General features: G+C 35.8%; 1 protein-coding gene across 1 annotated transcript; it reads right to left on the reverse strand.

Moving 5' to 3' along the window:
* Positions 1 to 250: 250 nt before the first annotated feature.
* LOC121419113 (spermatogenesis-associated protein 17-like) lies at positions 251 to 14053 on the reverse strand. The gene is made up of 8 exons (XM_041613428.1): positions 13948 to 14053; positions 8105 to 8327; positions 6838 to 6941; positions 6066 to 6189; positions 5238 to 5426; positions 2108 to 2256; positions 932 to 1061; positions 251 to 404 (listed from the first exon to the last, which is right to left on the reverse strand). Exons 1-8 carry the CDS (start codon positions 14013 to 14015, stop codon positions 321 to 323), a joined length of 1071 nt encoding a protein of 356 aa, XP_041469362.1. The 5' UTR covers positions 14016 to 14053; the 3' UTR covers positions 251 to 320.
* Between the last annotated feature and the right edge of the window lie 2335 nt (positions 14054 to 16388).

Raw genomic sequence — 16388 nt, forward strand, 5'->3', positions numbered from 1 at the left:
AGTGCCTACATTAATCTTTAATATGTTTTTATAATGGAATAAAGTGAATCAACACATTTTCATTTTCCAAAACATCAATGAAGTATAAAATCATTTACAGATATAAGTACTGTATATTTACATTTATAGGATATCTACATTAACATATGATACAAATTTGTACAGTTAGGTATATTACAGTTTTATTTACACTTTTGTACAGAAATTTACAATCCGAATGACTCATATATTTTATTATTTTCAAATGAAGAAATATAGGAGATAATATTGCAAGACATTTACATATAGGGCATTGTAAGAATCAGTTAAGCAGCACCTCTTCATGGAACCGTTTCTGTTCCTTTTGAGTATGTGTCGTTTAATTTATCAAAGACAGGGATAGGAGAAACAACCGGTTGAAACCTCTGCAAAGGAAAAGAAGAAAGTATGAAAATAAAAAATCAATTAATAAAGGAAAAGATAAAAATTTAAGAACGATAGTTATCAAGTTCCGTTACTAAGATTATCATCTGATACCCATTCAGAGCTAAGAAAGTTTTGCACTGTTTTTTCATTTTAGTTTAATTATCTCGCGATTTCTAAACGAGCAAAATTTTTCTGATGAGAACAGTCTTGAGATCATTTGCATTAAGATGCCATTAGGCTGCTTCATGGGTATCATTTCAAGAATAAAACCCTGAGTCGCCTTTGGATATGTTTTTTTTTTGGGGGGGGGGAAAGCATGCTAACAGTTTGGGCTTGGGGTGATTTTTCCTGACACCATACCAATGTGCATGCTGTTCCTTAGCTCAGAATAACATTCCATGCTCAAGCGAAAATTCTTCACTGGGCGTTATGTGTTGAACAGGGCTGATTGAGATAAAATTTGGACATTGAGCAAACTCGGGTTGACTTGAAACCACCTAAAGAAATCAAGATGTGTCACACTTACCTCAGCAGTAATATGCTTTGACTGATCCGATTCTCTGTAGTAATGTGACCCATATGGTAAGTGGCCATACTTGGATGTGGTGTGAAGCAAGGACTCATAATCTCGATCTCTCCTTGTAAAAGGCACAAAACTGTACGAAAGAGAGAGAGAGAGAGGACGAAAAATAATGAGTGAGACTGATATTTTATAACGCAGGTGAATTTCAATGAAAATATTTTGAGTCTACTGAAATCCATAAACCTGATTGGCTAATAGCAAATTCGTCCCTCAAATCCTCTCAAAAATGACTCTATAAAAGAATGCCCTGTAGATGTCAAGGTCTTATGGATAATGTATCAACAGATGACAAATCCACCACAATGCTTATTTTGTCTTTTTAGCAAGACCTCATCCCCAGCATTTATAGAAAGTATCTTATGATTCACTACTAGTATGTTATGAAATGACTGTTTATTGTTGCTGGAGGTGAAGGGTGGTGAGTAAAATCTAGGATTTTTATGCCATACTATAAGACTTTGATATGTAACTACCACCCCCAAGAACTTTACGATCCTCAACATCTAATTTTTATTTTCGCTCATGGTATGACGCACCTTGATCATCAAATTAAGATGGAAAGTGTGCTTTACAAGTTTCATGTATTATTATTTTTCTGAAAGAATATCATTATAATATAAACATTCTTTTCATTGATTCATTTCCTTACAAACAATGTGGAAAACAACATTTACACAAAAATGAAGCATGATGTTTAGCACTGGTTTGGAGATACCACAAAAACCTGTCAAGAGGCTCTCCATCCTGGCTGACATACCGGCACGCGCAAATCAAAATATATATATAAAAAATCCATATTTTATTGTCTGAAATAGACACCAGAAATTAAATACTCAGAATTTTTTTTTGCCCAATTGATCGTGGGCCCGGCAGCCGCTGTGCAGCGCCAGATTGACGAGGCTCTATCCCTTCAATTGTTGAACGCCAAACAGGGTAGCAGCAATACCATCTTTTAACGTCTTTTGGTCTGACGCGGCCAGGGATTGAACTCCCGACATCCTGGTTGTGAGACGAACGCTCTACCAACTGAGCCAACACACCGGGATATAATATGACCATGTTACATGGGTGCATGATCAAAACAAGAATTAAGATTCATGAGATAGATGTATGACTTACATGTTGTCATTAACTCTCATGACCCATTCCTGAGCTCTCATTGCTGCTCTAGCCTCCTCTACTGAGGTGTAGGAGGTGGAAACCCTCAGGGTTGGTTGCAAGGGCTTGAATCTCTGCTTCTGGACTTCAAGAGGCTCTCGGAATGGACCCTGAATGAATACAATATTGAGGATGGAAGGACATTTAAGTAGAGGTGCTGTTTTATGTATACTGACAGATGTCATAGTCCAATAATAGTATTCGAATCGTCAGTTACACTAAAAATTTGTAGTGGCAAAATATAGCAAATTTGGGTCTACATACATGAAACTGCAAAAAAAAAAATCTTCCCACTATACCTTCTCAGATTAAAAGAAAAGGCAATTTAAAAATGAAAACATAATTGTTCTAATTTCCAATCAAGATGTAAATTCATGAAATATTATGCATATAAATATAAAGTAAATACAGATTTATGAAATAATGAACATCCATAAGAGTAAAAAAGAACATTTCTCAGAGGAAAAATACCTATCAGGAAATGTGTTTAACTTATGTTAAAACAGCAATGAAACAAATGGATTCTGGGAACAAATTCTAGGCAAATTGGAAGTATAATAAAGGGAAGAACAAAGATAAGAGAGAAAATAGAGAAGAGAGAAAGATTTAAAAAAATAAAGAGAAAGTGAAAGTGAAAACAAGTGGAATGCCTCTGGCCGTCTCACCTGCATCACGCGGTTCAATATAGCAGCAGTGCTGACTTTGAATACTACTCGCACAAGATGTTCAGTGATACATGGTTACTCTTATGTCCACTTTTTATGAACTAGACCAATAAACTTACAGAGATATGATGGTTATTCAACAGATACACCCAATTCGGCCAAAGTTCATTGACCTTTAACCTTGGTCATGTGACCTGAAACGCGCACAGGATGTTCAGTGATACTTGATTACTCTAAGGTCCAAGTTTAACGAACTAGACCAATAAACTTTCAAAGTTATGATGGTAATTCAACAGATACCCCCGATTCGGCCAAAGTTCATTGACCCTAAATGACCTTTGACCTTAATCATGTGACCTGAAACTCGAACAGGATGTTCAGTGATACTTGATTACTCTTATGTACAAGTTTCATGAATCAGATCCATAAACATTCAAAGTTATGATGGTAATTCAACAGATACACCCAATTCGGCCAAAGTTCATTGACCTTTGACCTTGGTCATGTGACCTGAAACGCACACAGGATGTTCAGTGATACTTGATTACTCTAATGTCCAAGTTTAACGAACTAGACCAATAAACTTTCAAAGTTATGATGGTAATTCAACAGATACCCCCGATTCGGCCAAGGTTCATTGACCCTAAATGACCTTTGACCTTAATCATGAGACCTGAAACTTGCACAAAATTTTCAGTGATGCTTGATTACTATTATGTCTAAGTTTCATGAATCAGATCCATAAACTTTCAAAGTTATGATGGGAATTCAACAGATATCCCCAATTCAGCCAAAGTTCATTGACCCTAAATGACCTTTGACCTTGGTCATGTGACGTGAAACTCATGCAGGATGTTCAGTGATACTTGATTAACCTTATGTCCAAGTTTCATGAACTAGGTCCATATATTTTCTAAGTTATGATGACGTTTCAAAAACTTAACCTCAGGTTAAGATTTCGATGTTGAATCCTCCAACATGGTCTAAGTTCATTGACCCTAAATGACCTTTGACCTTGGTCATGTGACATGAAACTCTAATAGGATGTTCAGTAATACTTGATTAACCTTATGGCCAAGTTTTATTAACTAGGTCCATATACTTTCTAAGTTATGACGTCATTTCAAAAACTTAACCTCAGGTTAAGATTTGATGTTGACGCCGCCGCCGCCGCCGTCGGAAAAGCGGCGCCTATAGTCTCACTTTGCTTCGCAGGTGAGACAAAAAATGACAAAGAGCAGAAAGAGGTAGGGAGAGAGCGAGAGAGAGAACAAGAGAAGCATGAGAAAGAAAATGATAAATTAACAAGTGGAATGCCTCTGGCCGTCTCACCTGCATCACGCGTTTCAATATAGCAGCAGTGCTGACTTTGAATACTACTCTAACTCGCACAAGATGTTCAGTGATACATGGTTACTCTTATGACCACTTTTTTATGAACTAGACCAATAAACTTACAGAGATATGATGGTTATTCAACAAAAAACCCCAACATAGCCAAAGTTCATTGACCTTACATGACCTTTGACCTTGATCATGTGACCTGAAACTCGAACAGGATGTTCAGTGATACTTGATTACTCTTATGTACAAGTTTCATGAATCAGATCCATAAACTTTCAAAGTTATGATGTTAATTCAACAGATACACCCAATTCGGCCAAAGTTCATTGACCTTTGACCTTGGTCATGTGACCTGAAACGCGCACAGGATGTTCAGTGATACTTGATTACTCTAATGTCCAAGTTTAATGAACTAGACCAATAAACTTTCAAAGTTATGATGGTAATTCAACAGATACCCCCGATTCGGCCAAAGTTCATTGACCCTAAATGACCTTTGACCTTAATCATGAGACCTGAAACTTGCATAAAATTTTCAGTGATGCTTGATTACTATTGTGTCCAAGTTTCATGAATCAGATCCATAAACTTTCAAAGTTATGATGGGAATTCAACAGATATCCCCAATTCGGCCAAAGTTCATTGACCCTAAATGACCTTTGACCTTGGTCATGTGACGTGAAACTCATGTAGGATGTTCAGTGATACTTGATTAACCTAATGTCCAAGTTTCATGAACTAGGTCCATATATTTTCTAAGTTATGATGACATTTCAAAAACTTAACCTCAGGTTAAGATTTCGATGTTGATTCCTCCAACATGGTCTAAGTTCATTGACCCTAAATGACCTTTGACCTTGGTCATGTGACATGAAACTCTAATAGGATGTTCAGTAATACTTGATTAACCTTATGGCCAAGTTTTATTAACTAGGTCCATATACTTTCTAAGTTATGACGTCATTTCAAAAACTTAACCTCAGGTTAAGATTTGATGTTGACGCCGTCACCGTCGGAAAAGCGGCGCCTATAGTCTCACTATGCTTCGCAGGTGAGATAAAAATGAGGTCACTTGATCTTACCTGTGGCTTCTGACCGATTGGTGGCAAGGGGGTAGTGAGGGGTAAAGGAGGGCTTGGTGCCATCACCTTCCCTGATCTATTGTCTCTCTTTGGGTTTGGACCAGGGGGTGGGCGTGGCTTAACACTTCTCAAGATGAACTCCATCTCGTCTGGGTAAGGCTTGAAAGGTGAGTTGTAAACACCAGGAACCTGCAGGGGACGAACATGAAATTATTTTTCAAGGGTTGGCAAACAAGAAGAAATAGCTTCCTACACTGTATAGGGCCATTTCGAGATTCTCATTCTTGTACCAAAGAAAGTAGCCCAAACAGATGCGGGCAACAATTAAGCCTTTAACGGAATGCAATTTCATATTGCCTATACAGTAAGATATCACTCCAACTACACCTCTATGGAGAAAACTCTTTGAGAACTTGAAATTTTGAAAATTTCTGAGTAACAAAATTCTGTTCAGTAGAAAAATAATGTAACATCCTATACAATGAAAACTCATAATTTTCTATTCAAGGCCTTCTTCTTTTGTGCATCTTTAACATTTTGGGATTCACACTTGCTGACCCTTTTGCATTAAACCTATTACTGCATATGTATCTAGACAATGACTTTTTTCTCTCCTTCAATACTGGAACTCAACTGAAACAAATGATTTCATTATCATCTTATTGGGGGTTTGGAATAGCCTTTTTGGAAATAAAACTTATGACATTGCAATTGTTTTGTAAAACAAATGTAGACCCTGACTTGATCAAGCACCTAACAGTTTCTTCTGCAGGGACAAATAAAAATGAACAAAGGAACATCTGATAATATGATTCATGATTTATTTACCACTTCAGTACTAAGGAGATAGTGATTCTTCCTGGCTTCTTCAAACACCTTTTCTTTGATCTCTGATTGTAGTTTTTGTGCTTTTTCTTCATCTTGCTGCATTTTGTATTCCTCCAATTCTTTCCTGAAAATATGAAAGAAATTTATGTAATATATCAATATTTCATGTGAAATTAATATCAACTTCTTTGCAACTCACCTTGGATCATAATTTTGTGATTTCTTATTGTTGGTTGAGCGCAGTGACACAAGATTCCTTTTTTAAATAGAACATTACATATTTCACATTTAGAAAATGTGCAATACAATGTAGTATTAATTCAATTCCAATGTCTTTTAGTGTATCCCTCTGATTCATGTGCTGTTTGATATGGAAGGCCAATTATTCTGTAAATCATTATGCTATGAAGTGCATTAAATTGGACTGACTGCAAGCTTCGATCCAAGAAATGAATGCGAACAGTGGCTTCCATTACTGTCTGAATCTTCAAGTTATATACGGTAATCTAATTATGGGCTAAATATATTATTTTTATCCAATAATAGATCTAAGAGAATGATTGCATTTAATAAATTATGTATATTTTATTTCTTTCATTTGCTAATTGGTCTACTCTTATTGAGGCTGTGTTCTAACTCATAACTTTAAGCCTTAGTATGAATACACCCTCAGCTTTAGAGTGAGAGATCAAACATGTATGATGCACATACAATCTTTGCATAAATATTTTAGAAAATGGGTCATGAAGTTGAGACATCCTGATCAACTTACCTTATTATTTCATTCTTGATGATGAGGCCTTCTAGATATCTCTTTCTACTGAAGTAGTTCGCTACATATTTCCTTGTGTAATATCCTTTCCAAATCTTTTGTATCTATATAAATGTAAAATGATTCCAATAGGTCAATAACTCATCATGAAATAACAACAAAAGAAATAAATTAATAAAAAATAAAATACTTCAATGATATTCTGTCTTTCTATTTTCTATGATACAATAGAAATGGTATGAAAACCATAAATATGCAAATGTACTAATTAATGAGAATCTTTCATTGGGTAAAATATCTGGGGCGGGGGCCACTTACATTGACGAGTGGATACCATGCGACAAAAAAAAAAACGTAAAAAAGGATGTCTTTTTTTTCAAGATAGGGCATGTTACATTGTAAATAATGAAAAAGGGTATCTATTTCACTAGGAAAGCTAGGTGTTTAGGGTCAAATTTGCGAGGTTTAAAAAAGACTTATATGTTTTATAAAGGATGTACTTTCTGCCCCAACAGTCAACACTATGTGTTTAGAGTCCGATTTGAGCGAGGTGTGGCCATGCTTAACCCAATGATGTAGGTACATGTAAAGGTAAAACCGACGTCCGTGACATACTAAACTTACTGTATCGCTGTACTTGTTCAGGGGTTCAATTCAGGGAATACTTGCCAAGAGTATCGTTTTGTTTCCAATAATTGTTAAGGGTAGGGTTTCACACACCAATACTTGTAAAGGGGTGCATTTTCAGAATATGGAAAATACGTGTGTTGGGTGCTTTTCGAGACCCCATGGTCACACATGGTATCCACTCGTCAATGGAAGTGCCCCCCCCCCCCCGGTAAAATATTTTGACACATTGAGAATTTGCATTGACAGCAGTATATTTTGCCTTTATTCTTTTAATCTATTTTTTATTTTATGTATTCATTCGTTCGTATTTCATATACATGTATATGTATATTTTTTCTATTTATTCATTTTCATTTTTTATTTGGGTGGAGGGGGTTCAAACTATATGCTTGAGGTTGGGATATGTTGCATTTATCATAATCTTAATTATTTGGTTGGTTAAGGTCAAGAAAATTACCTGCATTGAAAATAACCACAGAATATTTCAACAATCCCTTTGAATTATCAATGATTAGACAATATTCATCTAGCACATTAAAACATTTTGTACACAATAAAATGTTGAAATATGTCAAAAGTTGATTTTTATTTATACAAAAATGTTTGATATAAACAAAATGTAATGCACAATACTTACTAAGGTAGCCATCTTGTTATAATATTTCATCCTCATCACCAACATGAGTTGTTTGATCATAGCCCGGTAAACTCTTCTACCAAGATAACCTCTCCAAACCTTCTGTAATATGGTAGCACATCGATGCAGATGAAGAATATACGCCCGGACACGCTGTCCACGGAACCATGCTTGGACCCTCACTACTGCCTTGTATTCAATATCTCTCTGCTCCTCTGCATCTCTGGATGGTTTAGAGTGAGCACATGGCAATAATGAATTATAAACAAATGCATGGAATACTCAACAGTTCACAAGGAAGTATATAGCAAAATAATGAAAGAAACAAGAGGACAGACATTTTGTAAGTATGATGGTGGGGCCCCAAGTCTGCGCACCTAACAATTTGAGTTACGATTTAACATGAATTTCTACTTATTTCACAAAATCTTTTGGTTAATAATGTTCCTTATATTATTAAGAGTAAGTGTACCAAATTTCTCATTAAAAAATGAAAGAAAATATAGGATTTTCTTGAAAAAACCTCGGGCAGTCATTTTCAGATTGAAAAAAACAATGGTACCCCATGTCTGCGCCCTCATTCACTTTGCACACGATTCGGGGATTTTGATAACAAAGGCTGCATTTTTGAGGCTGTCACATGAAATGCCCTGAATTCATTATTTTTCCACCATTTTGAGTCAGATTTTTTATGAATACCTGTCAATGTATTGCATGTGTAAAGTTCATGCTCGTTGCATATCTTCTTTTACTAGAATTGCGCAGATACACGGGTGCACAGACTTGGGAGACCGCGCAGACATGGGGGAAATGACCATACATTTTGTGACATTACATGAGTATCAGCTATAATCGTTATACTGATTGATGTCTTCATCTGTCAAGTGTCATGACTCATGTGCGTAATGAAAGAATATTTGTAGACTGTCGTCCGATTGGGGGAAGGTCTCAAATCTACTGACAGTCACCCTTCGACTCGTATCTGAATCTGTGAAGTTCCTGGTCCTGATCCTCAAGTGGATATTGATGACCAATAAGAACGTTAGTGATCGAGAGAGGTCAATATTTTTAGTACATTTTGGAGTTGAGTCCCACCACTTTGCAATTGGCTGGAGGGACTAGAGTAGGCACGGCCGTAGTCACTAGATGGCGCTGTCGCGGAAGTGCTCAAAATTTGTACGTAAGTTTCGTCCGCTTGTCAATGAGTGAAATCGCATAGCGATGCGATATCGTCAAAATTAAGCCCCTGTCAGCGCGGATGAATATGATATTTTCTCTTTGTGATTGTCCTCCCGTGCGATGAAAAATATGTCATCGTAATGCATAGGACTTTCGCGAGCTACCGAAGTCATTTTCGTGCCCCAAATTCCATGAAATCTTCCAAAAATAACCATGAAAGTGTCGGTAAGTCAAAAGTGTCGTGAGTTGCTCTCAATTCTTACCTTATTTAGTTGTATTTCTTGCAAAATGGGTCTCGAAGTGTTCTGGATTTTCCGTTGATTGTGAAACTTGAATTGATTTCCTTTCTGTGTCTTGCAGTTAAATTGCAGCGCGGGGAATCGCAAAGGCTGTGGAAGCCTTTCTCAGTGAGGTTTACAAGCTGAGCTGCCCTTGAATTTGGTCGAATTTCGAGCCATTTTAATCGCGCGCACGGGATGATTAATTAACATAACAATTAGCAGATTAGAGATCAAGATTACGTCACGTACGTGCGTACGTGTGATACACAGAAATGAAATAGAACTTGAATCACACGGAATCACAGTCCAGAAATGCTTTGTTTTCTTTGTTTGCTAAATGATTTCCTGAATTTAAAATCATGAATAAACACCAGAGTAATGACATGAAGGAGATAATCATGGTCATATGAGGAATAACTAAATATTTTCTGAAAACGAGTGAATATGATGGGGCAATAATGTGCATGCACTGGAAAATGAACATTCACCTCACTGTCAGTGCCGTGGTGTCAGTCACTCAGACACAGTGCTTTACTGCCTTTTACTGGCATTTTCTTTGCACTGCCGCCGCCACTGGTTTTTCTTTTGCCAACTAGATTAAAACTCATTTATATATTAATATGTTTATTGCAATTTTTGAATAAATGGTAATACAAGTGGAAAAAAAATGAAGATAAAAATAATTTGGACTAAAATATGCCATCACCCCCCCCCCCCCCCCCCCCCTCTAAAAAATACACACTATCTTGAATGACTCGTTTATTTAATTTGCATTGAAAAAATAAATAATTGTATTTATGCACTTTTTTATTTCTCATTCTTTCTGCCAGAATATCAGATGCCATCATGAATAACCTCACCTCCAGATTGAACTCCTAAACATCTTGACAATGACTATCTACTGAGATATCTTGCCTTCTTGAGATTGGAAGTTTTAAGTTCAAGTCAGAGTGACCTAAGGCCCTACTAACAAGAAGAATCCAGATTTACATAAAAACAAATCCCACGAAAGATACAAACTGATTTTACTCTTAATGTGTAGTGTGTATGTGAGACTCTGTGTTTGTGTTTATTTTGAGGAGGACCTCCTGTCTCTGTTTTTATTATTTTATTGACTGAATGATCAATACCTAAAAGTGAGAACTGATTTTTGAGGAGAGTACATTAGTGTATGGTTTTGAGTGAATTTGATTTGAGTAATACATGAAGTATCATATTATCTTTAGGTTGGTTTGGAAAGTAAGTCCTCTAGTCAATATTAATGTCTGCCCAACAAAATGGTACTATCTGGCAATTTGGTGGTTCAATCACAAGCAGAAAAAGTTTAGTAAATTGACACTAGTAAGACAATTAAACAAATATAATACAGCCAAACTGTCTGACCCCTTACTTGACTACTGACTTAACTAATTATTGAAAAATGACAAGGGATGCTTAGGCCCTTTGTAACCATTTCATTGGGCAGACTGAAGCAGATGACTAGAATTCATACTTTCATGAAGATGAAGGAACATCAAAATGATTATTACAATTTAGCAAATATGAATTTATAACACTGTCATGGTTATAAAAAATAATGAATTTCTATCAAGTAAAATGACAATACAATGTAAGACATAACTGCAATAAAGTAATTTCATTTCCAAAAGATATCTTCCATAATTTAATAACCAAATTTCTCAAGATAATATTTCTTCTGCACAAAGTGTATGAAATGCTCAGTGTAAATCATGCTGTTTATAAATCTCTAGGAATTTTTTTTTTTTCAAAATGAAAATACATGTAAACTTAATCAAAACCAGGGGTGGTGGATCCAGGATTTATCCTGGGGGGGGGCACATTTTCAGGATGAAAATTTGTCAAGCAAAAAAGGGCCTTACGGGGGGGATTCTTTGATGAAAATTGCGTATTTTCATTACATCTTGACTGTAGCTCTCAAAGGGGGGGGGGGGGTTGAGCTAGATGTGCCCTCCCCCAGATCCACCAGTGATAAAAATCAACATTTATGAAAGATTGCATACCTTATATTCTGAATTGGTAAATTCAATGCATATGTCTACAAAATGAAACTGACATGTTTGGATAAATTGCTTATTTTTGTTTCAAGAAAGAATTCATCAATAACAGCTTAGAGTTATTGAGAAAACATCAAGAAAAAATAATATTCTGATATGCAATAACTATATCTATTTTATATATGCTTTTTTTTCCAAAAATTTAATCCTTGACATGGGGGGGGGGCTGGTTTAGTAGTCAAATTCACCCCCCCCCCCCCCGTTAAGTAAAATGCTTTATCAAAATAAGATTATGCTATCATTTATAAATTACTGCATTTTGGAGCCCATTAAAATTCAAAATGAATCATAGAGGGCAGTGCCACACCTTATTCACTGAAATTAAGGAGGGGCATGCACAGCTGAAAAACTATCAGCAGGGGCAATAATTTTCACTGCAATGTTAGATATCCTAAAAAAAAATCCTAAAAACACATAATTAAAATGAAATTAAACTCCCAGGAAGTGCCCCTGTATACTATTACAGCCCTTGACCTGTATATTCTCAAGGGGTTCAATAATTCCTTCTCTTCCCTTGTAGAGTCGGTTCGGGTGCGAATGTGTCTGAAAAAAAATAAGTAAAAAAAGGATCATTAGTAAAAATTGTAGATAGAACAGAACATATAATTTTTAAAAAATTTAGCAAGCAAAAACAAAGATTGATCTGGCATTGGAAAATAAAAGGAAATTAATTAACACCGCCCCCCCCCCCCCCCCCCCCCCCCCCCCCCCTTCAACATTTTTTTGTTGTTTGCTTCTGCTTGCAACTTTATAAATTTACCCGATACACCTTTCAAAACTTTTGGCTCCATTATCATGATTATGCCACTGTTCAAGTATTATTTATTTGGAAACCAATGCTAAAACTATAAGGTGAAATGAAATTATATAAAGAAAAAAATATATATTTCACAAAGTATAAAATCATAATGATGTAGGTCATGTTGAAATTAGACCCTGGACTGGACTCAAAATTAGATCAAGTGTAGTGTAGACCAAATGTAAATTAGACAAAGTGTAGACCAAATGGCAATTAGAATTTTTTTTAAACCAAATGGGTCAAGCCCATTTGGTATATGTATAAAGACTAAAATATATGTATATAAGTTAAAAAATATAATTAAGTAGCCTAGGTTGTGCTGAAATTAGACCAACTGGACATTTCACAAAATGAGAATTAGACCAAGTGTAGACCAAATGGGTTTAGCCCATTCGGCATCAGACTAAATGAGAAGTGGGCAAATTGCATGTGAACCAAATGAATATACATATTTACAATGTGGAACTGCATGATATAAAGCCAATTTTATGTACCAGTATTTGACAAAGTAAAAAAATATATAATTATGTAGGTTATGCTGAAATTAGACCAACTGGACATTTCACTAAATGAGAATTAGACCAAGTGTAGACCAAATGGCAATTTAGTTGACCAAATGGGTTTAGCCCATTTGGCATTAGACCAAATAACAAGTGGGCAAACTGCATGTAGACCAAATGAAAATACACCAGAAAACACATTTCACAAGTTGGGACTGATATAGAGAGCCGTAGCAGACGACAGAGATGGGTACATGATCTGCGTCCGCAAAAAACGCGCACGCATCTATGTACTAACATGAAAAAGAGCATATGGGACGATCTGACTAAAAATCGCACATGCGGGGCTATTTGAGAGTCACAGCAGAGGACGGCTAGCAGACGCCGACGGGCGCGCGCATTTAGCGAGCACATCGTGATCGTTTAAACTATCGATAGTAAGGACAGTGCATTAACAGGGACCCGCGATGTCTATGACTTTTTCGACCCATGTTGGTGCTATGAAATTGCTGTTTTTTGCAGTTTAAATGAATTTTACGTAAGTTTTAAGTGGTTTCACATGACAAATTAGATATTAAGAAATTTTTTGATATCATTCTTGGGGACAACAAACACATTTTGAAATTCTTGTTGTCCTGCCTAACAAAGCGTCTCGTGTTCGAATGTTCTGGGATATTTGGAAAGTGTTTATTGACCTAAAAATGTGACTGAGAGATTTGCCATAACATTTGTGAACAGTTTCTGGTGGGAAAATTTGCTTGAAGTCGGCCAGCGCGAAACTGCAACGATTATAGCTCCCGAGGCGAGTCCCAGTCAAGTCAGCGTCGTTTCGACTGGGTCTATATCTAACATGGTCTATATCCAACACAAGGATAAACGAGTGGGACCACACCTAAATAATGCCACTGGATAATCACTCCGGAAATGTGATTAGAAGTGTTAAAATATTACAATAAGTATGGAAATGAATATATGAATTGAAATAAATCATATTGATGATATCACTTACTTATTTCTAATGAATATTTGTTGCATAATAGACCCGGTGCTCCGCTGTAAGCGTAAAAGAGTCGCCATTTTCCCCACACAGTGTGGACAATCGGAGTCATAGCAACTGAATTAATTTGCAAAATAATGTGTCGCCCTCTCCGCTACAGACAGAATCAGTGCAGAGGGCCGGGCCGATTGGTGGTGTTCCCTTTTGGTAAATTAGTTGAAGCTATCAAAATATTGGGAATAACTTTTTCATTAGATTTAGAGATTCAGGAAAATGTTAATTACAAGTATATTTTGATTAAAATAAAGAAATTATTGACAAAGTGGAAGAAAACGTCTTTTTATACATCAAACCCGTAATGTATAGGAGGTCTTTAATTGGTTATTATTCTCACTGAATATCATTACAAAAATTATATGAATATCTTGGAAATTTGGGGCGCTACCAAAAAAGTACTTCTTTAAAAGCAACATCTAAAATAAATGAGATATTTTTAACAACAAACTTATTCGAATATTATTCTATTTTATGAAAACTTATGGCTTAAAAAAAAAATATATATATATATTAAATGTATATATATATAAATCATCATAAATTATTGTTGACAGGGAATTTAACGCCAAATGTTCTAGAGACTTTCTGAGAATGGGATTAGATGGCAATGAATGAAATAGATCAAGTTTATAAAGTTTTTGAAAATATTCCAGAAACATGGAAACACCTTTTGAAGAAAAAACACAACTGTGAAGACACTGGTCTAAATCTAGAATTTATGTTTGATGGTAGGCCCTAAGACTGACATTACCAAACGTGACATCCAAGAAAATATACAAAGCACTTTTAAGTATTAGATTTGAAAAATCGTATGCCTTTAATAATATAGAGAAGAAATATAATTACTCCGAAAAAGATATTCATGCTATATTTTCAAGACCCAATGTACTCCAAGCAGTAGGCTTAGAGAGTTTCAATTGGAAATGCTTTATGAACTACTTTACACGAAGAATATACATTATTTTATTTTAAAGAGACCACCAAGTCCCAATGAAATTAGACAGAAGATGTTATAGAAAACGAACGTGAAGAGAAAATGTCAGCAGTAACGTGAGGTAAATTATCAAACCATTATAAGAAAATGGGAACATTTCCTTACAAAGAGTGTAGAGGCGACAGAGCTCACGAGATTACCATCATTAATTATGGTGTTTTTTCTTGTTTCAAACGGAACGCGGGCACCGTATATGCAAGGGCGTAAGAAGTTTTTGAGGGTGTGAAGTGTGGGTGTTTGCGTGTGTGTAAGAGGGAAGATGGGTAAGGACTCCTAGGGATGGGGCAGGTAGGCCTATATATAAAACCGCGCATATACTTTTTTAATTTTGCAGTATCTTCAATATTAATACATGATGTGCATAATGTAGGAGTTTAAGTAATTTGTTCGAATTATTTTAACTGTATATGAATTTGATTTGAGAGAAAAACAATAAAACATCTATATAAAAAAAAAGATGGGCTGATTGCATGCACACGGAAGGGTCTTTGCCGAAGGTCAGTCTATCGTGTCGCCCATTCTTTATTGTTGTGCTGTATGCGGGATACTTCCAAAAGAACGACACGATACTAAATTGAAGACAAAAATAAAGAATAGAACATAACATTTTAATAAACGGAACATGTTTCGAGGTGTCGCACCTCATCCTCAGCCTGAAAATTATTAACAGAGTCATTGGTATTTATACAGTTGAGATGTCAAGTAAAAATTTCAAGAATGTAGTTACACAGGATTACAAGGAATGCAATTGTTGAATGGAATGAAGTAAAAGTTACAGTCTATGGATTTATCAGATAGGGGTGGGTTTAAATTAAATGGATAACATTATTTGGTAATTGTACACCTGTTGGTTTAGTTGAGGTTGTTTCCATTTGATGAAAAGCCCTTCTTTTATTTTTAGTTGAAAATCTGTTTGAGCAGTATCGAGAATTTTGAAACAGTGGGTATTGCATTCTAACAAGCACTGGGGTGACGATTGCAAGTGTCTCCAGACATGGGAGTTTTTGTCCTTCCCCAGATGCTCCTGTACTCGTGTCTTATAATGACGCTTGGTTTGACCAATATAGCGAGCTTTACATCTCGCACATGTAAATTGATATATGACACGAGCACGGAGCTCCTGGGGAATGGAGTCTTTCACAGAAAGTAAAGAACTGGGCTTGAAAGATGAGAAAGAAAGAGTAATATGAAGATCTTGGCAATATTGTTTAACCATAATGTTGATTCTCTTTTCAAGTTCCTTTGATGCTTTACCAATGTATGGTAACTTAAAAAATCTTGTAGTCTTTTTCTCCTGACCATTGTTTGGGTTTTGGATGTTTTGAATGTATTGGTTCAATGACCTTTCGATTAACCAACCTGGGTACATGTTTCTGTTCAACACTTCTTTCAAATTCTCGAT

The sequence above is a fragment of the Lytechinus variegatus genome, chromosome 7 (assembly GCF_018143015.1).
Source record: "Lytechinus variegatus isolate NC3 chromosome 7, Lvar_3.0, whole genome shotgun sequence".
NCBI lineage: Eukaryota > Metazoa > Echinodermata > Echinoidea > Temnopleuroida > Toxopneustidae > Lytechinus > Lytechinus variegatus.

Excerpts from the sequence above, each read along its gene's own strand:
- LOC121419113 (XM_041613428.1), bottom strand. The coding sequence starts at position 14,015 with ATGGCGACTCTTTTACGCTTACAGCGGAGCACCGGGTCTATTATGCAA. Across the intron at positions 8,328-13,947 it reads CAAATATTCATTAGAAATAA|AGATGCAGAGGAGCAGAGAG; the intron begins GTAAGTGATATC and ends TAAACCATCCAG. Across the intron at positions 1,062-2,107 it reads ATGAGAGTTAATGACAACAT|TTTTGTGCCTTTTACAAGGA; the intron begins GTAAGTCATACA and ends TCTTTCGTACAG.